Below are 27,639 nucleotides of genomic sequence, written 5' to 3' on the forward strand. Positions count from 1 at the left end.
TAAGTGACACTTTGCAATAAGTTGTAAGTATTGTCATTTTAACTATATTCATGCAAATGCAACATGGCATAGTCAGTTTTGTAATATACTAAAGTTGATGAGATATTCAGTGTGGATTTGCCATAACATTCTAAAGTGCATTGGCTCTCATAGGGACAGGTGTTAGTCAAAATTTTATCTCTGTGAGAACAGATAGTTAAATTTTATGAAGAACAGAATCAGCAATGTGAATTACTGACATTAGATTTCTATAGGAATGCAGCATTTCTGTGTGATATCATGTCAAATCAAAACAATTTGAATATTTTTTTGCAAGGTAAAACTAAGTCTATATGTGATATGTGGCAAAAAATCCAAGCATTTCAAAAAGACCTAACTTTTCTTCAAAACACTTCTTTTTCTTCAAAAGGAAATTTCAGATGAACATTTTCCCCAGTTAGCAAGGGTCATTGATGAGCAGGATGATAAATGCGAATCATTTGAAGAATGCACAGCTGTTATAGACCTATTAATTGGAGAATACAATGAAAGATTCACTGACTTTGAGAATCATGACATCACACTCAAATTAGCATTTCAGCCTCACCTGGTTGGTATCACCAAGGCATCTAAAGAATTACGATAGAATTGATTGAGCTCTCAGTAGATGACATTTTAAAATCATTGTTTGATGCTAAGAAAGATCCAATTGAAATATGGAAAAATGCAGTAGAATACCCACACCTTCGGCAACATGTTGGAAAAATGCTTTCTCGCTTTTCAACCACTTTTTGCTGTGAATATATTAATACATTCTCCTACCTAACCCAAATCAAGATGCCATTAAGGTCACAAATGACTGATACCCATCTAGAGGATCAACTGAAACTGTGGACCTCCATGCTGCAGGCAAATATTCAAATGCTTTCCAACAAAAAGCAGACACAACGTAGTCACTGAAATGTTAACTTTAAAATTAACAAATAGTTTTCATTTTTTGAAGTTATTAGTACATAGTAGTTAGATTTTTACAAAATAATACAGATTTTTAAGTATATCTTCTTGAAGTTTCCTAAGTGTAGCCTTATTGATTACAGCTAAATTTATGTCACCTTCCAACATGAAAATGTTCCCCACCCCTGCACTAAGGTCTCCTTAGCCCACCAAGCTTCGGAGAACTATAGATGGCCATGCACTTGTCCCTCAGTCAGCCCCGCCTCCTCCCTGCTCCTGATGGGGCAGTGTGGCTCAGTGGGTAAAACCCTGGATGCTGGAGCCAGCCTGTCTGGCTTTGAATTTCAGCTTTGAAACTTATGGCTGCGTTGCTTTGGAAAGTTACTTCACTTCTCTATGCCTGAGTTCCCTCATTTGCCAAGCAAAAAGAATAAAAGCATCAGCTTTACAGACTTATTTTGGGGATTAAATATGTTGACGCATTCAAAGTACTTGGAACAGTGTGTGTCATTGGGTAAGGCAGCAAAACATGTTAGCTAATAGCATTACTAAGGGAAGACAGGAAGCTTCACTGAAACCCTCGGCCACCTTTGATGTTATGTTCACCCTTCTCTGTGAGATTTTTCTATTTTTTTCTCATAAGACTGGGCATGGAGCTGATTTTATCTTTCTTTATGTGTACACATGAGTTGTTGGTTATAAAAGGGGGAGGCCTCATCTCATAACCCTGCCTGGCTTCAGCAAAGAGCTCTCGGGGAGCTCCCTGGTGTCTATTCCCAGTGAAGGCGAAGAAATTCCCCCAAGGCCAACAGAAGTGGCACACCAGAAATTCGGAGGGTTGGACCACACACGTTGTTAAATATGATTTGTCTGATACAGTCTCCTTTGGCAAGGAAAGTTCCACAGAAACAGGCCAAAATGAAATTCCCAAGATTTGTAATTTTCCAGTGACCGCTGAGAAGGAAATTCCAATTAAAAGTAAGAGACCATCCTTGACAAGACTTTTCCACAGTAAGCATTTGAAAAGCTTTTGAGGTGAATCTTGGAGGAGTGCTGCCTCTTCTGAATTTGGAGTTCACGCCAAAGTCATGTCTTCTTTCCTCTCCACCTCCAGAAAGAAAGAGTTGGCTTAACATTCGTGCATTCTGCTCCTTGCGGAACCTCCCCCTTAGCTCCAGAGGACTTTGGCTTTCACATAACTGGAGAAATGAGGGTGGTAGGAAGATAAGGCAGCAAAGGCACTTATTTCTTGGGTTAATTGTGAATCTATATGTGACTTGGCTTCCAGCTGACTTGCAGATGCTGGGGAAGAATTCTGACAGATGTGTATATTCCATCAGCACCGCAGAGATAAAGGAAGGGGACCTCATGGCAAAGCTTCTGTGTGTTTGTGAGTCTCTGAATAAACAGTCTCCAGTGGGCCTTCTTGGTTTCTCATTTTTCTTCCTAAGTGGTCCCGACACTTGCTCCTCTTTCCTCAAGATTCTACTAATGACCAATTTGAGGGTTTAATGGATAATTGGCAAGATAATTTTAGGGTCTCTTCCAAGCTGTAAGTGTACAAAACTGTACATTTGTAGGGCTGGAAATGGCTTCAGAAGTCATATATTTTTTAATAGTTCAACCCTCTTATTTTCCACATGGAGGCTGAAGCTAGAGAGGCTAAATGAACTTCTGAGATCAGAAAGTGCTTTCAGTGCAGGATTGAGTTGAGAACTCCCAAACCATAACCCTTTCCACTACTTACTCCAGGGTTCTTGAAATTGGGGTCCATGTGCTCCCCTGGATTGGCCATATGCACAAGGTGCACGAAAGTTACAGGATACAACTTGAGGCATCTTCCTAGAGCTTCAGTTTTACACTAAGGCTGGCGGCACTAAACAATTTTCATATCGCCCAGGCTGCTGTATCCCCAGCTCCTAGAACAGTGCCTGGCATAGCAGGTAATCAATAAATATTTGTTGAATGTAGGAATACATGAGTGTTAAAACTAAAATGTGCTATTTCATCAAAGACTTCAGTTTGCAATTGGCTTTTCTGCCATTAGAGATGTATCAGCAGAAATATTTGAAAAAACCATGGTGGTGCTAAAACCAAGGATCTCTAAGAAGCAGTTACACTGTGGTCACATGAAAATCTTTCTAAGGTCCAGTGTATTTTGAAGTAGGATGAGTAAGGAAATTGGATCTTTTGTTTCTCTCTCTGAAACACAATTCCCATTCCTCCCCTTCTCACCTATTGTGGGTATTCCCTGCAGAATCTTTTCTTATCCGTTCTTATCACTTCCCCAGGGCAGGCTTCCCTGAACCCCTGGGGAAGTGATAAGGTTAAGGCTTCGAGGTCTATGCTCCACTGGACCCTGCCCTTCTTTGTAACATTCAACACTCTGCGTTAATGTCTGTCTTCCCAGACGGACTACAAACTGCCTTCTGGAGGCTTGGCCCATGTTGGTCTCCCTCATTGTCTGATTGCCCTATTGCTTTGGCCAGGACCTGGAACATGGTTTGTACTCAATACATAGCATTTAATTGAAACAATTTAATTTCCTGAGCTAATCATAGTACCGATCGGAGCTACCTGGCTGATTGTGCTGTATTCTGTAAACAGTGGTGCTCAGCCTGCAGGAACACGAGCGGCTCACTTCCCACCAGTTACTAGAAAGTATCTTGGCTACCCTGCTTCCCGGAGCTGAAATGGCTACATGTCACTGACTCTTCCGATCCAGAGGTGACTTGCTGTGACTCAGGGTATTTGTCCATCTTCTTCCACCAGGGTCACTGGTTCCCAGAGTTGCCCTATTTCCTTGTTGAGAGCTAGAGGGAAGAAGTCCCTTAAGGATGTTGATAAAAAGGCCTGGTTTGAGGGAGTATAAGTGCTTGAGATGGGAGAGGATAGTTCAAGAGGTAGTTTCAGAGATAGGATTGCCTGAGTTTGGTGAGGAAATGGATGTGATAGGAACAGGGAGCAGGGCGTAGAGAACACTAGATGATTCAGTGTTTTCTAGCCCGGGTGGCTGGTGGAACGGCCACATGATGACTAACTAAGAATGGGGAAGGAGGGGAGGATGGCTGAAGGGGAAAAGCAAGGGTTTCAGTGTGAAGACACTGAGCATGAGCTGCCCACCCCTGTGGTGCCTGTGCCCGGCAGGTAGAACTATGAATGTGGAGGTGGGAGAAAAGTCACAGATGAAGACCCGAATGGGAAACTGGAAGGTGGCCCTGGTCTGCTAGTCACCACCAGAAGGCTGTCCTGTCTGCAGTCAACTACCTGTCTCTACCCAAGCCCCTGAGGTAGAGACCCCTACGGAATCCACTCTCTCAGTAAGTGGCCACTGTCCCTGTGGCCTCTGGGTCGGCACGACAAAGTGGCAGCGGCTGTGGCAGCCTCAGTGGGAGACGTGGGTGAGGGCACTGGAATTGTGCAGCTCCAGTGGCAGATTCACCCCCGAGCGTCCCAGAGGAGGCAGGAGTTCCAGCACCGTGAGTCGTGGCTGGGCTGGGGATGCTTCGGGAGATAGAACACATCAGTGAAAATGTGAAGGAAATACGTGGGGATTTGAAAATCTTGCTAAATATAGAAACTTGTGAACAATTTTATAGAAATACAGATGTCAAACAAGGTAGACTGTGACGTGTGGCACAGGCGGACAGGAATAGGTTTATTCTGCCCTCATTTCATAAGGGATTCCAGTTGGTCCATCCCTCTGGACACTCAGCCGGGGTTCTATCTTCCTAGCTCTCTCTTTCTCACTCTTGCTGACTGTACCAGTTCTTGGACTTAAAAAGGCACCAGGTCCTTTGACCATTCCCTTCATTTTGGCCTAATTTACCAGCCCCTCCAAGTTCCACTCCCTTGTCTATCTGCCATGGACCTACCATCCATCAGTCCATCCACTCTCGGGCTTGTATTCTCAAGTCTCCTCGTCTCCTTGTCCTTTCAGCTCACCCACAAGCCAAGGCTCCAAACCTGGATTTACATTACTTCCTGCTTTCTTCACTCCTGTTCTTGGACTGCTTTGGGAAAACCATGCAGCCAAGAGATTGATGCAGACTCTCTGTAGTATCACAGTCTCCAGACCACAAGACTGTCCAAAAATCCTTTCGAGTGTCACCAGCCATCTCCAAGTTCTATTTGGTTAAAGAATGTTCCCAAATCCCTAACTCTCCTTCCATGCTCTGGGCCCCATGTCCTGCCTGTGGATCTCATCCACCACTGCAGCTTCACCCATAAAAATTATGTAGCATAAACAAAGAAGAAACTATTAAAAAAGATTTGAGGAAGGCAAGTGACCTTGCCTTTAAGGCTGGTCAGTGGGGAAGGAGTGTCTGCGTTGCTTAGAGCACAGGTGCATACACCTAAGAGTGAACTTGGAATAGCTACACATAAGACTCCAGGCTGCTACAGCAAGGGGTGATGAGACAGGATCAAAAATGATTAAGATAAAAATAAAAAATAGTAGCTCACACTTACTAAGCCCTTACTAAGTGCCAGGCAGTGTTCCAAGGGTGTCACCTCATCTAATCTTCATGACAACATCATGAAGTGGGTAAAAACAGATCTCTGTTTATTCATGCTTCTTTGCTAAGAGAACCCCAATTTAGTCCACTCCCTAAACTGGCGTGGCTCATGACCGATCTGAGCAGACCACAGTGTTTCGCCCGCTTTGCCCGGTACGCGCATCCTCAGCTGCTTTCCCAGCAAGGGTGGCCCCGTGCCTGTGTTCCGAGCAACGGGAAGCCAGGTCAAGTTTCCTGGGGCTGCTTCCTTTTCCAGATGAAAGGACAGTGCCTCAGCAGGAGAAAGGCATTTGCCCCCTACTCCTTGACTTTGAATGTGGTCAAGTGGCCTGGAGCTGAAGGAGTCATCTTAGAAATGTGAGGTGACCAGCATGAGACCAGCCACAAGGCTGACAAGGTGCAGGCGGGGAAGCCAGGGAAGAGCCCAAACCTGTTAGATGATGTGGAGCTGCCCTGTCACATCTGTACCCCTCTCTCTAGGCCTCTCATTAGGAGAGAGAATTACCTGTCTTCATTGTCCAGGTCTCTCTTGGCTGAGTGTGCTATTATTTGCGAGCACTCTTAACTGAATCAGGTCATTACCATCATTAGTCCACTTTGGGGGAAGAAACTAAGACTGGAAGAAGGCAGGTGACTTTGCCTTTAAGACTGGGGAAGGAATCTCACTTCAAGGGCCTGCTTTCTGGGTTCTCTCTGGACTGCTGGGTTACTAGTCTTCTGTGATGCAAAGTTGGATGAGGGGCAAAGAAAGAGAACCAGATAAAAGGGAGCTACTAGGATAGGACAAAGTGAGAGAAGTTAGACGGAGAAGCTGAGGAAGAGATGGCAAAGAGAAGTGGTTGGAAAATGAAGGTTAAACACGTGGATCTGCAGATCCTCTAGGGTGAGGGTGGAGAAAGCGATTTTGCGACTCCAGTGAGGGCAGAATGTAAAAGATTGGAGGTAGGAAAAGTTACTGCTGGGAGGTGTTTCAAAAGATAGAATTAAAATACAAGAATTCCTCTCTTTAAAAAAAAGTTCTGATTTCTCCACTCTGTCTTCAATACTATACAGAGACGAGAGAAGTACAGAGTGGCCGACGTGGGCTCAGAACTATTGACTAGGTCCAAAGTTCCCAAACCTTCTCAGTTCACAGTGTCTTTAGTTTCCTAGTAAGCCTTTCCTGGTGCTCCTGGGACAAAAGAAATACCTAACTGTGCCTTTTGTTTAGTAAAGTCCAAGCAATTTAGTAAGCATTTATGTCTTAATAGCTTAGTAGCTGTTAGGAAAAAAAATACACATAAATTGAAAGAAAGCCAATACTAATTTTTATTTAATTTGTAAATAAACCACAATTACTGATGGAATATGTGCTTTTGTTGGGTACTGCATGGTTTCTCAAACCTGGAAATCAGATGGGACTCTGCCACCCTCATTTGCTGTTCCACACTGACTTTTGTGCTACAGCATTTTGCTACAGCAACAACCAAAAGCCCAGCTTCAAAAGACTTGATGTAATTGAAAGGAATCAGGCAAACTAATGTTGAAGCTCTGAACTACCTCAAGCTTATAGTCACCTCTGGCTTCCAGGATATTAAAGATCACTGTGTTTTCCTCAAAAACATAAATTATCACGGTGCCCTTGTGAGTGTGCTTTAATTTCTGGTGTGGGGTGCCTCGGCACACAGTTTGGAAACCACCAGACTAGTCAATTACTGCGTGCCAAGAACTCTGCAAAGCATGGGGTCTAATGCAGTGAAGCAGACAGACACCATCTGTGCTCCAGGAGCCTTACGGGTTAGTGGATGAGACCAACATTAATAAAATAATCTTACCAATAAATGCATTATCACAAACTATGATAAATGCAGTGAAGTTAAGCCACGGTGTTGCCAGATGGGTCTTGTTCTCAGGCCTGAGGGAAGAATCTATCCTCATTTCGTTCTCAGCAGGTATTTCCTTTGGCAGAAGCAAACATCCAATTGTACTCAGCATCACCCTCCCTAAAATAATGACTTGGATGGGAAAAAAACTGTCATGTACAGAATTGTCAAATTAAAAATAACAACGTTCATCTTAATGAGGTAGATCTGGCTGGGGAGGAGGATGCCCATATCCTATATAAGCTTCCTCTCGTTCCCCCTGGATTTCAGGGAAGATATTTAGAGGGGGCTCTCCAAGAAAGAGCACTTCATTGTTTCAACAAGGCTTTTGCTACAAATCCTGGGAGTAAGGTCAGGCTGAGCCCCTGGGTCCTTTAGGATGGGTGCCTTTTGTCCATGTCCAAGGCAGACTGAAGCCTGCAATCAAGAAGTGAGCTGTCTGGCCTCCTGGGCCCCAGCCTTCATCTCTAGATCCCTGTTTTTCAAACTCACAATGTTTAAGGGATTGAAGAGATGGGGGAAGGCTCCAGGCTTCTTTTGCCAAACTAGCTGCGTGGAATAAGAGGACTCCCAAAAGATAACATTGTAGGGGAGAGGTTTTTTTTTGTTTTGTTTTGTTTTTATGTCTTTATTTATTTCAGGATATTATGGGGGTACAAACATTTTGGTTACATGTTATGACTTTGCTACACCCAAACCATGATTTGGAGTGTGCCTTTTCCCCCCCGCTACAACACTCACCGTGTCCATTAGTTGTGAGTTTACCCACTCCCAACCCCCTAATCCCTGGAGACTATTACTACCATGTAAGCACCATAGTGTTGATCAGTAAGTGCCAATTTGATGGCGAGTACATGTGGAGCCCATTCTTCTGTTCTTGTGATACCTCACTTTGGAGGACGGGCTCAAGCTCTATCCAGGAAAATATAAGAGGTGCCAGATCACTGTCGTTTCTTTATAATTGAGTAATCCATTGTATACATATACCATATTTTAATAATCCACTCATGAATTGACGGGCACTTGGGTTGTTTCCGCATCCTTGCAATAGTGAATTGTGCTGCCATAAACATTCGGGTGCAGATGTCTTTATTATAGAATGTCTTTTGCTTTTTTGGGTACATGCCTAATAGTGCTATTGCTGGGTCGAATGGTATTTCTATTTTTAGCTCTTTGAGATATCTCCAAATTCTTTTCCACAGAGTTGCACTAATTTGCAGTCTCACCAGCAGTATAAGAGTGTTCCTGTGTCTCCACATCCTTGCCAGCATACGTTGTTTTGGGATTTTTTGATAGAGGCTAATCTCACTGGGGTTAGGTGATATCTCATTGTGGTTTTGATTTGCATTTAAATTTTGACTCATCCTCTTCCTCCTAGCTCCAGGCCCCATCAAAATATCCTCACCCTCTATTCTAGCCCATCCTTGGGCTGATGGAGAGGCATGAACCTAGAGTGCCCACTAGTGGCAGGAGTGGGCCACCAACATTTCTCAGCTTTTCTTCTCTTACATTGGGTTTAATAGCCTGTGGGCTACCAGAAACATCCAAAAATGCCCTCTCCACCTTTATGGGGACATTTCTCCAAACACTGGCAGTTTTCTGTGGACTTTTGGGGAGCAGTGAATGCCTCTAGGCCTTTAGAAAGGTCTCTTCATTGTTGACCCCAAAAGCCTCAGTCAGTAGAAGGGACGTTTAAAGTTAGCGCATTCCTACCACCTTCTTTCCTCTTCCCCCTCCTACTTTCTTTTTCTGAGGATTGTTCAGAATCAAATGATGTAATTTTTACACACACACACACACACACACACACACACACACACATAGTTATACTATCCCTCTCTCCCACCATCAGGGAGACAGGTAAGGCAGCTGGGGAGGTCCGGAGTGAGTGACTTAGAACAGCTCTACCCCAGGGGTGAAGATGGTGTTTGAGATTGGGGGAGCCCAACATGAAAGGGGGAGGGAGGCCACTCAGCCTGCCTAGTGTAGGTGGCAGATCCACCTCAAGCCCACGTGCAAGGGGCCCCTGTACTACCTTGAGGTCCAGTCCAGGTCCCTGAAGGATCATACTAGTTCGGGGCAGAATATTTACAGTAATGAAGAGCGTGGTTGTCCAGCATATGCCTACAAACCTGTCACAGTAAGAGCTGGGTGAGTGTCGAATCAGGCATTCAGGGTTCCTGGGTCAGGCTACATATGCCTCATCACACCAAACTAATAAAAATATTATTAATACAAGTAGCTTAATAAAAAATCTCATAATCAAAAATGCTGAATATTACAATTAAAAGCCAGGCTTCCTGACCGCCATCCAGGGCCTTTCTCATGACATCTGTGGGTCAGCAAGACATTAGAGTTCTGATCTTATTCTTCTCCTGTGGGAAAAGATTTAAAACAAAATGAAACAACAACCTGTGGTTTTACTTATGAAGATATTAAGACTTTTCCTGATGTGCAGAGGAAATTCTAAAAGATGGGGGTCCCTCTTCTTTGGAGAACTAACAGTACTAAAATGGTTACCAAGTATCATGAGCCAAATTGCATCCCTCCAGATGTTGATGTCCAAACCCCAACCTCAGAATGTGACTGTATTTGGACACGGAGCCTTTGAAGAGGTAATTAAGGTAAAAGGTCATTGTCTCATTAGTGGCCTGAATCCGGTATGGCTGGTATCCTTATAAAGAAGGGATCAGGAGTCAGATGAACACAGAGGGAAGACCAGGTGAAGACACAAGAAGTAGGCCGGCTACGAGCCGAGGAGAGAGGCCTCAGAAGAAAGCAATCCTGCCCACACCTTGATCTTGGACTTCTAACCTTCAGAATTGTGAGAAAATAACTTTCTGTTGCTTAAGCCACCCAGTCTATGACGCTTTGTTATGGCAGCCCTAGAAAACTAATACACCAATGTTGGGAGTTTTTATGACAATTTTAATGATGATGCAGAATTTAAAATGATCCCATGAAAGAGAGTAGAACTGGGATTCCAATTCAGGTAATTCTTCCTCCACAGTCTCTATGGAAATGGCAGATATTAATTGTTCACCACCTTGGACTGTTTTGAAACAATGGCTTTCAAAAGGCTTTTAAAGAACACTTTGGAGGAAAATTGTGTTTTTTTTAGGAAGACTGCTTTCTAAACGCTTTAGGGTCACTCCACCTGTATGTCCTGGCACACTAGGCTTCTGGCTGAAGGCGTAAGTCTGGCTTCTGCATCTCTTCCAGGTGTTTTCTCTGCACCAAGTGCTCTGGTGTGAGCATGGGCCCTGAAAAGCAAAATGGAGGGTGCAGGACTTCAAGCTGCCGCAGGCCTGTCAGTGCTGCACCGGAAGCTCATCATGTGCACGTTGGGTCAAGGACCCGAAACTTCCCACCATGGCTTTATGTGCAGCCACAGCCCATTTTCTCAGGCTGCGTGAGAGGCCCAGATGCTCTCACTGTGGCACGGGCCCTCATACTTGGGCCCCATATACGCAGAGGAGCTGGGAAGAATCTGTGCCCTGCCGGGAGATGACTGCCTGGTGGCAGGTCTCACCGTGAGAGCAGCACGCCAATGGGGAAATGGAGTGGAAAGCCTGCTTTCAGGGCAACTCCACACTGCAGGGGTTGGGAAGTGCAATACACCCAAACCCTCCTGCCCACAGCAAACACGGGTGCAGGACAGTCCTTTCAAACATACTGGCCTATTTTGTCCTAAAGACCGTCTTGTGCAGGAGTAGGTCAGGTTTCACTTTTACCCCAGCTTTACAGGCGAGGACAGTGGTGTCTCACAGCATGACCGTGACTGACACACTGCTGGTCAGATAATGGCACAAAAATGTGCACAGAAGAGACACCCTGTGAAGCAGCTGGTGCTGGCTCCTGCTACAGCATTGTCATGGCATTTGTCCTGGACCTCTAAGGGAAGAAAGGAAAGCCTGGGCCAAGGGACATGCTGAGCTAACAGGGCAGCTCCCGCGGGGACAAAGGGTGCAGCAGATGTGCATGTGGTCGGGGCACAGGTCCCACAAATGGGCCCTGGACTGATCATTCTCTAAGAACTCACCATACCCAGTGAAGGTGTCTGAGCGTGTGCTGTTGGCAGGCGAAGGTTTATGAGCAGAGAGTAGTGTGATAGTTCTATTACACGTATAGTACATTTTGAAGTAGACTAATAATTAAAAAGTTGGAGCAGTTCTTCCGAAGTAACGCCCGTGTTTAACTTAATCAACATCACCCACCACCTAGACTGGAGAAAGGAAGTTGTTTTAGAATTGGAAGTCTGTACTTCTAAATTTGCAGCCTACTGGTTCTCTGCATTACTAAATCTTTTTGATGTTGACTTTTTTATCTACAAAAAAATCTTATTTACTAAGTAATCATCATCATCATCATCGTTGTCATGGCTCCATTTACCAATCAAGAGCTATCTTAAGATCTGCTTTCTTGGAAAATGTCTGGAGAGCTAAGAATCCCCTAATCCCCTCTTGTCTCTGAGTTTTTACCTAGTTACTATTAATAACTGTGGCGTGTCTGAAATTCTTCATTCTTGGTGTGCTACACTGTCATTGCTGCTCTACTGGGACATCTATGAGAGAGTCATCCAGCCGCCTGCAGGGCTCCTGGGTGTGAACTGAAAACTGCTCCCCCTGGGCCGATGTAGCCCTGCAGGCACTGGCTTAGCCAGCTGACTGCTCCTCCGGGCGAGCCGTCAGGGTGCATGGTGTGGAGAGGGCAGTGCAGGCTGGCCTGGAATGGCCTCCTGTCTAGTGGTACAACTGTACCTGGCACACAGAGGCCCTCATCCCTGTGGGGTTCTGAATGGCATGCTCCCTCTGCCTTCAGTCTCTCTCTGACCCTCTCTGTGGGGTTTCTAACCTCTGGGCCACCCTACCTCACTGCGGGCTGTGCCCTTCAGTTGGGTGCTCTGGGAAGTGCCTCTGCCTTGCCTGGTCTTCTTTCTTTTCCTATCAGGTATGAACTTCAATTATGCTCTTGTCTCTCTCCTCATTTCACTGTGGTTTCCAGTAAATCTCTATGTTTCAAGTTGGCTGAGCTTGGCTATTCATATGTGAAAACACATTAATTTGCCAAAAAGCCAGATGAGCAAGAAAGTCACCCAATTCCTGGAGATTTTTTTGAAGTTTTAACTTTGCCCTAAATCTGCCCTAGCTCCATTCCCAACCCCAGAATCTGTCAGAAAAATGTTTTCCTCTGGGTGCAGGATAGTTTGCAGAGTCACTGCATTATCAAAGCAAAAGCAGAAGCAAGTTACTTTGCTGTGAAAAGGGAATATAGTATCTAGCCTTGGGGGTTTTTGTAGGGTTAACTCAGTTCATACAAATAAAGTGCTTAGAAGAGTCAGCTCCCAATATATGTTAGTGATTATTATTATTAATATTATAATAATTATTACTTTTAATTTCAAATATGGATTTAAATTCTATAAATCAAACTGCACACCAGATGAAAAAATAAAAATAACAATTTAAATGGAGATGCCAGGAAAAGAAAATACCCATCACTAGGACCGACTCAGTGGTCCATACTCTTGGTCTCATCATTTACCTTGCTTTATAGTTATACATCAGTGACCAGCATGTACATAGAGCTATAAATTATGGTCCTTTTAAGCAATTCTTGTTGATTTTCAAGGGTAATTTTGACAACAGGGCATTTTTCATCTTACAGACTTAAGAATCAGGCTACAAATATGACGTGGCTGCCCTGCCTTTCAATGTTTAAGGGGGTGCAGGACTTCACAAACTTATTTGAGCATGGAATCCATTGTTTGAAGAGTATACTATGTAAAGAAAAGCTTTCCGAGGACAAGCTTTGGGAAAGACTTCTATAAGGAATACAAGAAGATTATCAGAGATCAGAAAATCTCACGCTAGATACATGCTGTCATTACCAAAAACACGTATGGAGGGTCTCTCCCCAGTCAGACAGGAGCCAAGGCAACTGACTCTCCTTGCAAGCACGGGAGAAGCCGTAGCCCCGCACACGCAGACTTCCGTGATTGTCAGAGACCCACGTGTGGGTATACTGACATCTCAGCTCTTGACTGTTTAGATATGCCGTGCAAAAACCCTCACTGGAGAAATGAAAAGCCTGAGGCTTTCTAAATGATGCCAGGTTTAACTGACAATTTTCTACAAAGAATAAATACATCAATTTCATCGAACTGACCAAACTGGTTAGTGGCTCTAATAGAGGAAATACTATCAAATATGTAGGAACACTATGTGTCATCCTCCTCTGTTCAAATGTGGGCTAGTTATTATTTTTATGGTCATTACTCAGACACAGGCCGAATGTTTCCTTTGGCACTCAAGCCATTGTGATCGGGTGATCCAGTGATAGATTCAAGTAGGTGTTTCAATGCTCGCTTCTGTCACTTATTATATTTTCTTAGTTCTAAGTAGCCATTAATTTGTAAGATGTTCCACTTTAAATGCACCAATTAATTATAAAATACATACTGAATTTCAAAAGTAAATGAAAAAATAAAATAAAAAAAATAGTCTCTTAGAAATAGGGCACTCAGCATGAACCTGGGTAAATTATTTAACCTCTCTAAGCCTCAGTTTCCCTATCTGTAAAATGGGGATGATACTATCAATTATCTCATAGTTTTCTGTGAGAATTAATTAAGAAATTGCAGGTAAAGAAGAGAACACCATGCTTAAGGAATAGAAAGTGCTTAATAATTAAATTATGTTAAAAAATGTCTACTCAAGGCAGAACAGTAAAAATAAATAAAATAAAATAAATAAAAATGGGTTTAGTCAAGTGTAGCTTTTCCAGAATGCCTTTAACTGCAGGAGGAAGAATCAGTGTTGTAACATTTTGCTCTTCCTTGGTGCAATCTATTTGTGCTAAGTAAAAATAACATTGGCAACACAACTACGCAGGTTAGGTGTGTATAGGGATCAACTATGTCAAGATTGGCACGGCAACTGCTGGATATCATATGGTTTTCATGTATTTCATTTCTCCAATAACCCTCGAATTCTTGGGAGTTGTGTTCTAATGTATCTGAATGTAATCTGAAATGTATTCTAATACTTTCGAAAGAGTAACAGATACACACAGGAGTGACTATCACTGAGTAAATAAGGGGCATGAATAGCAAGCCAAACCATTGATGTGCACACAATTAGCCCAATGCTCTGACATCCCACATGAGAAACTTGAAGGTGATAGCTGGAATTCTGAGGGTATTAGTTTTGGTTAATAACCAGCATTTCAATAGGTGAGTACACTCAGTATTACAGAGTATGGTGTTGGCTTTTTTGTGATTGGGATTGGTTGTTCACTGAAGTTAACATCTAGCCCTAAAATAGACAGAGTGCCTAATCCTGATCACCTGCTTCCTGGTGATCCAGTTCAAGTTCCCACAGACTGTGTCTGTGTCTATCCCCAGGCCAGCTGGGCCACCTGCTCACCCAGCTCTTTCCCTGAAAGGGGACTGACAGGCAAACCGCTGCCCTCTTTTGCAGGCAGGGAAGGAGTGACTTCTATGAGAAATAGCGCTTTATATCCTCACCCAAAAGTCAGCAATGATAAAACGCAAGCAGCGGAGGGCAAGTCCTTGTCAGTGCATCCTTAGATGGGCCTTGTTTCCAAGCCGTCACGTGGCGACTCTTCCTCTGCTGGCTGACCCACCAGAAGTGCTTTGGAAACAGGCGGACCATGTGAAACAGGCTGAAGATACTCCGATGCCCTCTGCTCAGAAGCTGCAAGCCCCCAGTCAGGACGGGCGGTCTTAGGCTATCAACTCCCACAGAGCCAGAGCCTGTATTTAACTTACGACACATCTTAAGATGAGGAAGGGATGGGGAACGCGTGACTCTCTTGCTGCCCACCAACACCAGGCTCTTCATGCAGAGTCCTTTATGTAGACTCTCTCTTAAGGTCTCCGTGGCAGAACATCCTTCAGACTTCCCCAGCATGCCCCGCTTGAGAACCGGAGATTCTAAGGACACCTCAGTCTCTGCAGAGTTTTTCCCAAGAGGTCTTTTGAGGGTGGAGCTGATGACATGGGACCCTGAATTGACTCCAGACAAGGACCTGGAGATATGTGGCCTGCCAGCCACCCCAGGGCAAGCAGGGGGTGTAACCTGGTGCCGTGGGGAAGGCATCTGCCTGTAGATCTTTCTCCACCTTGATGATGAGCTGGAAAAGGCACAATTAGTGCTTCTTACCTGAACCCCCACAAGGCTTCTCTATTTACAAAAAAAAAAAGTTCTTGGAAATTTTGTTTTAGTCCATCTCTACTGAGTGGCCCTTTTCTGTTCCTTGCACTCCTTCCCTGTGTGAGGGCGAGGCCAACATAGCCTTGGACAAGCAGTACAGATGCACTTCAGGGCCGGACTCTGCTGCATCGAGACCTCAGCAAAATAGGTTTGGCTGTGATCAGAAAGGAGTTGATTCGAGATTTAACGGAGATGACAGGTACAAAATGCTTAGCAGAGTGTCTGCCAGAAAATAAATGGTCTTTGTTGCTTAGTAATGGTAGTTATTGTTATGATGTTGGTACTGATACTGATCAAAGATCCAGGATAAGATTTAACGCTGTGGGCCTCGGCCACTGGGAGGACCAAGAAAGGGGAGAGGAGAGAGCAGAAGGGAAGTCGAAGTACCAACTTTGACCAGGTGTCAGGTGTGCCTGGGGGCAGACCGTTCTCCATCCTGCTATCTGAATCCCTTTTGCCCCTTTTAGGGCCTGATCTCTGTCCCCTCATCCCATCTCGGGTGGCCATGGCCTCGCACTGCACTGTTCCTTGGTGACATTCACACTCTTGGTCTATCCCTCCACCCACAACACAACTTGCCCGCCAGGCTCTCATTCCCTCATTACGCAGCTCTCTGCTAGGAATCAGATAACTAATGAAAAGATGCTATTAATGCTTAATGGAGGCTTATGGTTGTTTCCCAAAAATATCACATTTGTAGTTAATATTCCAAAGGTTCCTGGTAGGGATTTCTCAATCTAATACAGGTCTGAATAGGAGATGGTTTTAATCAGAGCTATTCTGAGGACTCTTTTAATAAAATCAGGCCCTCGAGTACTTTTACCTTCTTTGCCTATGTGTAGAGTCAACCCTTAAAGCAAGTAAAGAGTATTCCCAAATATTAAGGAAGTCTCAAAATCCCTGGATTTGTTCATGACTAAGCTACAGTTATACTGAGAATTTTTGGAACATCTTTGGGCTTACTTTTCTCCATCTGTGAAATGGGTATATAACGTAAATTCATTCACTATCTGTTAAGCATGCCTTGTCCTAAATGAAACAACACATGATAAACCAGCATGTGCAAAGGGCCAGAGAATGTAGCTGTGTTGACTGGAGACAGGAAATGGAAGCAGGTAGAATTAATATTATCCTTAGTCATTACTGAAGCCAAACTTAGCAGTTCTGGAATTGTTTAACGAGCCCAGTGGCATATTAGAATCAGCTGGGAATTTTTCTTTTATATACTGATTCTTAGGCCTTAACCCCAAATATTCTGATTCAGTTGACATGGAGTAAGATCTGAGCATCATAATTTTCTTAACAGCTCCTAAGGTAATTCCTTTGTGCTGCCAAGACTTAGAGCCACTGTCTTAGAAAAGCATCAGCAATATAAGGCAGGTGAAAATGGCATCATATTAGGTAGGTCTTGAGCTCTGTATTCCGGAAGCACTCGGCAACTGACATTCAATGGGTTTCATACCATGGTTACAGCTTTGGGGAAAGAATCCTTGAAAAGAAGCCAAGAATCATAAGAATCATGGAATGGTAGGTTAAAGGAGCCCTCAAAAGCCACTCCTTTAAACCTCTTCCTCATTGCTGTATGAGCACTGGCCATTGAGTATATGTGTCTGGGCCTCAGTTTCCCTGTCCATTAAACGAACTATTTGGATTAGATATATTCAAGAGTGGCTTCCAGTTCTGTTATTCTATGAGACTAAGAGAATTGTCCAGTATCAGAAGAAATAGAAGTTACAGTTACACATGTATGTTGAGATTCTCCGTTCATTCATTCCTGTCTGAAGTTGTCCTGGGAAGTCTTCTGAGCCACAGGTCCTTGGGCTCCAGCCTCTGCACTGCTGTCCAAACGCCAGCCTGGGTTCTCGAGTGGCAGCTGGAGCTCCATTCTTGTGGCCTCCCTCCTCCCAGCTTTCTCCAGCAGGGTAAAGGCCTTCAGGTGATTCTTGTAAATGCAGCCCATTTTAATTGCAGGAGCAGCCTCCAAGTTCTCTCAGCTCCCTGGCAAGCACGTGGCCTAACCACTGCTGGTATCTGCAAAGGAAGTGGTGGAATGTGGAAGTTTACAGGACGTTAGCGTACACTCATCTTCCGGCCCCAAGCCCGTGGAGCTCAGCCAGCGGTCGCTATGCCAGTGTGCTCCTTTTCCTCCCCTTCTCAGCAGACTTGGGCAGCCTCTGAACTCTACTTCATGCTTTTCTGAGGGGATGGGCCTCTGAGCAGAGCTTAAGGAAGTTGGATAGAACAACAATAAATATTTATTGCTTACATCCTATGTGGTAGTCCCTGTCCTAGGAATGCCACACTTGGTCTCTCCAGGCCACAGACTTTGACCAAAATCCACTAGAAGGGATCATCCCAGCCAGGCCCCTAGTACAAATTGTCCTATCTGGTGCACAAACTTATCGGAAAACCATCCATCTGCCTCAAACTTAAGAGCGCGCTGATACATGCTAGGCTTGAGGCTGTGAGGGCAAAGGAGCTTGGTAGGGAAGAGGGCAAAGGGTTTTGAAGTGCACACGGCAGACCTTTTTGGGTTCTCAGCCTGTGAGGGATAGAAGAGGGAGTGAGGGAGAGGTGGGGGTGGGGGTGTGGCAGGGAAAGGGCAGATTTAGTAGAGTCCTGTCCATGGATGGGAGCTCCAGGGTCCAACAGCACACCTGACAGGTCAGTCTCCAGGTACTGCCTTCCAGAAACTGGCCCCTTGGTCCAGGTGAAGCCTGGAGCTACCCTGCCATGCATTTCATGCATGCCCCTTGGGGGCATTGAGGATAGTAGCATCAGACCCCAGATCCTCTTCCCTAGCCTTCCGTTGGACTCATGAGGATGGAGGGTCCTAGAACAACTCTGTTTCTTGTGTTCTTCTTGTATACAGGGTGGCACCAGGACTAAGCAGTAGCAGTTTAAGCAAGCCAGACCCTTCTCTTGATTGTGAAGAGGAACAGACACTCCCAGGCTGCCGAGTGCTTCTGAAGCTGGAACAGCTGCTCTGCTGCCTCGTAATCCTGGTGTCAGGGACAGAACGAGAGGCATGGCCAGATCAGGAGGAGGTGGGGATCCAATCGTGGCACGTCGACTCAGCCTGAGCTCTGGCTCCCAGACCCAGCAAAGTCCAATAACGTGGGCTTCACAGCAAACAGACTTCAAGGCCTCCTCTTTGTACCTTCTGACGCATGTTCCCTTTGGAATCATGATGGCAGCCGCTTCCATTCTCAACTTTGTTTTAGCACCCAAAGAGTCAGTGTGAGGAATCTGTGGGAGAACATGGGGATCTACGCCTGGCAGAACTGTAGGCGTGAATCAGGTGGCCAATAAGTGCTTCCATGTTTGCTACTCTGTAATTAAAAAACAAGTAACTCCAGGAAATCAGATATTTTATTGCTTTTCTTAATAGTATTCCAGATCAATTTTCCCCTCATTTCTCTGCAAACAGGCCTGGGACAGGACCCATCGATCTGGTCCTCCCAGGGCTGGGGTTGATAGGGCAAGGCCTGAGTAGCAGGATCAAGAACCACTGACCCTCCTGTCTGTCCCTGTCACAATGTGGGTAATAAGTCATGGCCACAGGCAACGGGACTAACCAGAGTGAAGAAGACAAAGAGAGAAAAAGGAAGAACAGAGAGGTTCACGTGCTGGGGAAGGTTAAACTCTCACTGTGGCAACCACAGATTTCAAACCACTAACTAAGCCACGGGCTTCAAGTAAATGTGTTGAGAAATGGGATGGAAGATACAAACTCAGTTCAGGCAATACCTGCTGGGAAACTGGGCCAGGGGTCTCCAGAGCTGAGAGCATATTTGGGAACACCTACTGATCTTTATTTTTGACTTATCATTATTCTATTTCTATATTGTGTATGTTTTACAATATATACAGTGTAGTAATATAGTAGTACCTGTATATAATTTATAAATAAATAAATACTTATATTGGGGGGTATATGCACAAAAGTTTCCTACTGATGGGGTACACAGTCAAGAGAGCTTAGAGACCAGCTAATTAGAATAGTAAAAAAAAACACAAAAAACATAAACAAGTCAACCAACCTACCTAGGGCCTTGGGACCTGACCAGGGGCCTCTGCCAGTTGACGTAGAGGAGGAATAGTCAGCTATCCTCTAGGAAGGCCCCTCTCCCAGCTGTTGCATAGTGCCTGATGTCCCTTTAAAGGGTGAAATCACTTACATTATGGTGAAACAGAAAAACAAATATTATTATCATGACTACTACTATCTACACCACGACTAGTCTCTGAGGAGGTCACAGCATAGCAGGAAGCCTTTGTTCCCAGGCCGTCCATACACAATTGTGGCCACTGAAAGGCAAGTCGGGGACTGGAATCCAGCCTGTATCCTGCTCACTAAGCCACGTGCCCCAGAGATGGATGCATCTGCCCCAGGAAGGGGTGTCTTTTAGTAATTCTCACAAAGGTGCTATATGGATTAGCAATAGCCTCGCTTTTTTTTTTTTTTTGCTTTATTTGAATATAATTTTATATCCATTTTCTTTTTATAAATACAGTTTATTGCTTGTTGTGTCTTAGTCTAAAAATGTTTGAGAACCCCTGGAGAATGTGCATTGTGGTGGGGGTGGCAGAATGGGGTTCTGGCTTCAGCAGGTGCAGCCTCTCAAAACAGAGCACTCCATGGTTGAGCACTCGTAAGTTGAATATCCTTTTCTGTCCTGTGTCTCAGAGATGCCCCAAGGCTATCTGACAAGGTGAGTTATTCCACACAGAAAACAAAGAACTAACACCTCAGCCCAGCCTCTATTGAGGCCAGCCTTTTGCCTGGGTCCTGAGATGTGGCCTGCTTCAATGTCTCTATTGGACATAGCCATCTAGCCATGGAAGGTTCCATCTCATCCTGCCTGAGACCACGGTGCAATAACACAATCCCTTTGAATACAGTAATATTCAGTCACAGATGTCCACACATGTCCATGCTCACCCTCATCCTCCTGCAAACTCCATTGATTCATTTACTGGGAAATGTGGTGTTTTCCCCCAAAATGTCGTTTCCCTCTTAGAGAGTAATTTTGCTTCCCAGTTGTCAGGTAGCACCAAGAAAGGCAGCAGAGTTGGGCCTCTCTCAGGCTGTCCCTGCAGTGCTCCTGGGACCCTCAAGCCTCAGCCTTGGGTTCCTTCATTGATTTGACAAATTCCTTGACTTCTTCTTCCAAGGCCTTGTTCCTCCTCTCAACGTCCTCCCTGGAGCGCTCTACATTGCGGAGGCTGATCTCCAAGGCCGCAAACTTCTTCTTTTCCTTCTCCAGTTCTTCATTGAGCCTCACCACCTTAGCCCAGACATCATAATTTTCCTTCTCAAGGCTAGAGGAAGGAAAGAAAAGAGTGAAAGACAGGGCGTTAATTCTAGACACTTCCTTCAGCCTGGCTCACAACCTCCAGTCTAATATACGTATTTTCACCCCCACAGCACCTTGTATCAGTTCTGCTCGATGGACACTGTAGCAGCCCCACCCATATTCCAGACCCCTCATACCTCTGTGCACACGAGTGCCTTCTCATCCTGCTTTGGTGGAGAGCACAGGCCAGCACCCACTCTTAGGAAGGGCCTCCTGGGCATCGAGATTTAGAGAAGCAAAGGGAACTGCCCTTTGGGGAACAGTGGTCCTGGCAGTCCTACCCTCACTTCTGAATCCCACTCTAGGTGAAAGATCTGCAGGTCTGTGGGATTCCTGAATTCCCAGGCTTTTCATTGCTATTGGCCAAAATCCTAATGTAGTCCCAGGCGCCTCCCCGGCAGGCTGAGCAGAATTAACCCTTAGAAATGAGTGTACATATCATATGACACTTTTTAAGGCAAACGACGGAATTTTAGGCCTGTAGGGGAGATTGTGTCATTGGAAATTTGCTTCAAAATTTCATTCTGTGAGGTGCTGCCTCCCTTCTCCCCAGATGGCCTGCCCATTTCCATATGGAGACTTGTGCTCCCATTTGGGCCTATGCCTTGGGTTCCATCTTCAAGGCTTTGGCCCATTTTGCAGGTAGCGGCCCGTCTTCAGAGCCTTGCCTACCCCGCCTATCTCATCTTAAAGCTAAATTGGTCTCATTCCTTCTGACTCTCTCATTACAAATCTAGTTTTCTTCTCCAAGTTTTCCACACCCCTCTGGCTCTGGGGGAAATTCCAAGTGAGACACTGTGCTAGACCCTGACCACTGGTTCTAGTGGGGGGGGGTAGAATCTGTGGACTGCGAGCCAGCATGAGAGGCTTCCCTGACAAGTGGATTCTGGGCCATTCAGGAGGAACAGTCACCTCTGTGGTGGCCTGTCTTTTCCTGCTCTGTCAATAATACTTTGTTACAGTGCCACGTAGCCTTCTCTGGGACTGCTTGGGTCACTGCCAAGATGTCACAGAAGCCTTGTAATTCTACAAATGATTGATTTCAGGTTCTTAGACAAAGGAGCTACATCTTGCTTCTAGACAGCAGCCCTCTGTAGGGAACACTGGATTAAGGCTCACAGAAGTCTTTCTTTCAGGTACCTGAGTCTTAATGACCTAAGCCCTACCCATAAATAGGAAAGCCCCACAAATTCATGTTTTACTGCTTCATCACTAATGTTGATATGGGCATGGCTGGACTGAAGTTTTCCCTCATGAAAAAGAATTTGCTGCCCAATTACTAGTGTGAAAAAGTTTTCAAGAAAATACTTTACCTACCCAACAGAACAAATTGTATCCAAGTATCTAGGGAATTTGCATGTGATTGTGGCAATGGCTGCCCACTGGCCTCCCACCACTGTTTGCCTCCTGCAGCCAGTGGTCCCATGAAGCATAAGTCAGGTTGAAAGAGTCCAGAAGCTTCCATCTCACTCAGGCTTTCCGGTGGCTGACGAAACCCTACTGTACCCTGGCCTTCTGCATTTCTCTGCCCTCATCTCCTGCCAGTTACTCTCCCCTGCGCCAGCCACTTCCACGCTCCCTGTGCAGGACCCTGCTCGTCCTGCTCCCTATTCACGGCCTTGGCCTCGCAATTCTGCTCTACCCTGCCTGCCCTTCCCCCAGCCGTGCACCTGTTCCTGCATCTCCTTCAGGCCTTTCCTTACATGCTACTTTCTCAGGGGGGCCTTCCCTGGCCCCCCTATTTGACATTAGAATCCCCTCCTTGAACTTTCCAACCTCTTGACTCATATTTTTCTCTGTAGTATTCTCCACCAGCTGACACAACATATATTTTATTATATATATATTTTTTATTGTCTGTCCCCACTAGAATAAAAGCTCTGTACGTGCAGAGACTTTTTTCTCTTTTGTTCAGTGCTATTCCCTAAAACCTGGAAGGGTGCCTGGCTCAGAGCAGGGGCTCCAGAAATATTTTCAGAATCAATGAATGACATTTCTATGAAAAATTTTTAAAGTTCCTTTAAATGCATGAAAGCATATTCATCTTTAAAGAACCATGTTTTGGAAATTGTTGATTAAACTACTTAAGCTAGATATTTAAATCTTCATAAACATAATCAAATATAGAGCAGTCACTAATTTAGCCATCGCATCATTCCCTTTATCCATAGTAGGGCTGACTGCTATAGATTACCGTCTTCCCAAATTGAAGTTTTATAATGCGATTTCTTTGGCAGATGAAAACAATCCTTATTGTTTCTAAAGACGGAAGCCAAGTGCTGCCCAGTGCTCCTCTGTATGTGACTTACCTTTTAATCTGTTCCTCATACATTTGCTTCTGTGTTTCTATTTCCTTTCGGAGCTCCTGGACCATCCTCTGCAAAGAATCAAGTTCCTCTTCTCCAGAGTTCTGTTTTCCAGGCCCAGTTTCAGAGTTTGGGCTGGCAAGAGTCTCTCTCTTGGAGTCACACGCCTGGGAAGAAAGTGCACCTGCTTCGTTCCCAGGGGACCCTGGCGAGGCAGGGACATTATCATAGGTGGAAGTCCGCTGGGAGTCAGCAAAGTGGCGCAAATCTTGAGACATTGCTCTCCTGTGCCCTTCTCCTGCCTTAGATTCTGAAGAAGGCGACCAGAACTCATTTTTAAAGATCTCCACTTTGCTGCTGTTGGCACCTTGAAAAGCTGATGTCAAGAAGCATTTCCGGTTAGGGAGCGTTTGTGTCCTTTTTCGAGATTCCATCTTCCAATCTCCTGGCTTTTCCTTGGGGCCTTTGCTGCTGTCCTCCAGATGCCTGTCACTCGGCTGTTGTCCAGTGGGGCTGGTTGCGTCTGAGTCACTTGTCTAGGAAAAAAATGGCCATGGATGTTATAAGATATGGGCTTTCACTCCCCACCCTGTGTAAGACAGGAAATGTTTCCTGGTTGTACACCTATGAAACTCTTAATTAGAAGCTCACGTCTTAATTTATCACATTAATTGATGATCTGCATGTCATTTTTCTCAAACGGATATTGCACTTAAAGAAACTCACGCTCTAGAGATGAAGTGCTTACTAAAATCAATTGTTTGTTTGTGGTAAAGAGTCCTAAACTAGGATTATTATATAACCTTAGAAGAGGAGGCCTTTCTATGACTCAAAATCTGGAAGCCATCAAAGAAAAGTTTGGAAAAATTCAACCTACATGAGTTCCCGTGACTTCAAAAATTAAAAAGAACAAAAATAAAACAAAGAAACAAATCATCATATGCCAAATCAAAAAACAAATGACAAACTGGCAAAAATATTTGCATACGTATCACAGACAATAGGCTACTCTCCCTACTATTCAAAGATCATAAAAATTGAGAAGAACAAAACCAACAACCAGTATAATTATGGGCAAAGAACAAGATCAGACCGTTCACAGAGGAAAAAATGCAACTGGCCCTTGCACATAAGAAAAGATGTTCAGCCTCTCTCATAACATGAGAGACTCAAGTTAAAATTAAAATTACTGAAATGCCAGTTCTCACCTATCAGATGGGCAAACCCCCAGAATTTGACAACACTCTCTGTTGACGAAACCACAGGGAAACAAGTTCTTTCATGCATTGTTTTTGGAAGTATACAATGGCATAAATTCCAAGAACTTTTATCAAAATGACACATTCAAATATATTTACCCTCTGACCCAGAAATTCCTCTTCTGGAAACTTATCCCAGAAATACATCTGCCCGAGTACAAAAGGTCTGGTCAAGGTTATTCATTGCAGCCTTGTTTGTAATGTAAAGGACTGAAAACAACCTGCTCATCTATAGAGGTTGGTTGAGTAGGTTACGGTACAGCTGCAGAATGGAACACTATACATACACCTTCCAAAAACATTAGGTCATGGGAGGGAGTTGTCTGTGTATTGACATGAAAAAGTCTTCAGGGTATACCATTAAGTACAAAAATGTGATATATAGAGGTGTGTGTGTGTGTGTGTGTGTGTGTGTGTGTGTAGGGAGAAGAAGAGAGAGAGAGAAATTCTACTACATTTTGTGTAAACAGGGAGGTAAATAATTTACATTCATGTCTTCTTATATTTGCATAAAGAACACTGGAAAGACAAATAAGAAACTAATAAAGACAGGGAGGGCTGGGGTGGGTGAGAATGGGGAGGGAGCAGGACCCCCTCCATGTATACCTTTTTTATTTTCTTGAACCATGTGTATATATTATATATCTTAAAATTACATTATAAAGAAAAAGAAAAAATAAAGAAAGTGAGAGAGTGCAAGAGTGAGCGCTACACATAGCACCGGAAAATCAGGGCTCAAGCACTCCTTCCAGCCTTGTCTGGAGTCAGAAGCACCTGGGCCCGAAGTGAGAACCAGATCTGAATCCTACTCTATAACATGCTGCCACCTTCGGCCAGCTGGTCAACCTCTCTGAGCCTCACTCCTCAATCATAAAATGTGGATAAGAAATTCTGCCCAGCAATGTAATGGTGAGGACTCGAGGAGTGATCTAGTTAAACGCCCCCGTGCAGTACCTGCCCATAACAAAAAATAAACAGCAGAAACCTGTTTAAAGAGTGTAACGATGGCTAGTCTCAAGGTCTGCTGGGATAATCTAATTAAATGAAGTATGAGCATGTCAAAATTTTAATTTAGTTTTAGAGTGTTAGTAAGATGCATTGTGTCCAGACAGACCTTACCTAAGACAAAAGTAACAACCATTACCGCTACCTACCTTTTTTTTCTTTTTCATCTTTAACAATATTATAGGTAAATGATCTGGTCAACCAGAAATCTTAAACTCATTTCTTGGCCACATATAAAGGTCAAGCTGCTATGTAATGTTCACACGTTCTTTTTAAAAACATTTGTCGCTATAAATATATAAATATCTTTGACCTTTGTAAATTATTGCCCTTAAATAGTCTACGTTTTGGAAACAGCAGAGTTTTTGGACATTGGGAACGTGAGCTCCAACCCTTCAGTACAAACAAGGGGGCTGACATTGCTGAGACGGCTTATCAGGGAATGAGAAATATGACACAAACACATCACATACTCTGAGGAAGGAATCACGTTTCACGGGTTAGCAGGAAACCAGTTCTCTCTGGACTTTCACCAGGAATTTTTCAACAACTCTCACCAGAACATTTACAATGTGGTCTATACTTTTTCCATTGAACTTCCTCGGACTATATTTGAAAAGATTTCTCTTTCAGAGTGGGCTTCAGACGGGATCCTCATTGCTCAGTCATTGGGCGACTGGCACATATGTCGCTAACCCCCCTCCAGGCTGCTAATAGGGATAGATTTTGAAAGCGGCCAGGCTTTCAAGATGTGTTCAAATGCGCGTGTACCAGCTGTGCCCCTGCACCATCCAAAACTCCCCAAACTGCCACCCCAAAGCAGCTCTTACATGGAATGGCTCGGACTAAAGGAAGGCTCTCCACATCTTACCATGCTACTGAGGCTGTCTGTTCTAGAAATTGGGGGATCTTCAGTGGCATCCCAGCCTACAGAGCTTCGGGGCACTGGAGGTTTCTTGGGGTCGTTTTTCGGGGCAGGGGGTGACAAGGGTGCATCCTTGGACTTGGGGAAGAGGATTTCATGGTCTCTGATCATCATAGTCATCACTCTTTGGATCTGAGGAGTCCCTGAAAGAAAGAAGAAAGAAATTTGTAGTTCTGAACCCCGGGATGAGAGGCAGGTAGTCCTCAAGGGTCTCCACCCAGGAGATGTCTCCAAACTTGGCTCTAAAACCACACGACCCAAAGGGGGCCTCATTTTGCTCATCACAGGGCCCTTTTTAATTGCTTGGGGTAGGAGAGTATGAAGAAAGGGAAGGAATAGAAGAAAGATATGGGAGTGTGGTAAAAGAAGGAGCTGTTAAGGTTATTGTCAGCCTATAGTCCACTGGATTAGTTTTTGACCAGGAAAGTAGGCAATATAACAGGAGATAAAAATGAAGACATCTTTCTCTTCTGATGTGGTCCCCAATATGACATCTGCTTTCTTATCAGACACATAGCAAATACGTACCAGGCTTACTGCCCTCCCCATGGCAGACGTTAGTCTTCTATGCCAGGACTTTTGCCCATTGAGCCAAGACACAGCCTCAGAAGCCTGCTCAACACAGCTTTACAAAGCAGACTTTTTGTGAGCTTGCTTATAAAATGAAACCTGTTTGCTCTATCTGGCTAAGGGGTATTTAAAAGTGATAAAAGACTAAGGCTAACTGTTTCCGTGTTAGCCTACTGTACCTTGTGACCATTGGGCAAATCCTTGACCTCTTCCCTCTGTCGTGATCTGAAAATAGGATGTAATTCCTGCCCTGCCTACCTCACAGGGCTATTGTAGGATTCAGATGCGATAGTCACCAGAACATGGTTGGCAGACTGCAGAGCAGTGCACACACATCAGGGCTAGTGTTGTCATTGTTCCTTCCTCTGCACCTGCCTTCACCACAGGACCAGCCATACCTCTCATGATCACGGCAGGGTCTTCGACCTTCGACCTGATGAGATTCACACCAATCACAGTAGCCAGGTTGTCCACACTCATCTTGTTAACTGCACAGTTCAGCTGGATTTCATGCAGGAACCTGTAGGTAGCCAGGAAACCCATAGTAGAAAACAGGAAGTTGTCAGGAGGAAGCACTTCAAGGTACCAATGAGAACTCAGGGATGGATCTCAACTCCTGTCCTCCTGGTCTCAGGAATGGGGCCAGACTGCTCTGCCCACAAGAG

The 27,639-nt window shown here is 44.6% G+C and overlaps 1 protein-coding gene across 1 annotated transcript in view; it reads right to left on the reverse strand.

Annotated features, from left to right (window-relative positions):
• Positions 1 to 20,040: 20,040 nt before the first annotated feature.
• The window catches only part of ARHGAP25 (Rho GTPase activating protein 25), an 81,531-nt gene continuing 73,932 nt past the window's right edge, over positions 20,041 to 27,639 (reverse strand). Inside the window, exons 8-11 of the mRNA XM_012646510.1 lie at positions 27,373 to 27,494; positions 26,351 to 26,547; positions 23,219 to 23,751; positions 20,041 to 20,874 (exon numbers count right to left, since the gene is read on the reverse strand). Of these exons, the coding sequence (XP_012501964.1) occupies positions 20,667 to 20,874; positions 23,219 to 23,751; positions 26,351 to 26,547; positions 27,373 to 27,494 (1,060 nt within the window). The 3' untranslated portion in view covers positions 20,041 to 20,666. The remainder of the gene's footprint in view (positions 20,875 to 23,218; positions 23,752 to 26,350; positions 26,548 to 27,372; positions 27,495 to 27,639) is intronic.

Source organism: Propithecus coquereli, unplaced genomic scaffold (genome assembly GCF_000956105.1).
Source record: "Propithecus coquereli isolate 6110/MARCELLA unplaced genomic scaffold, Pcoq_1.0 Scaffold243, whole genome shotgun sequence".
NCBI lineage: Eukaryota > Metazoa > Chordata > Mammalia > Primates > Indriidae > Propithecus > Propithecus coquereli.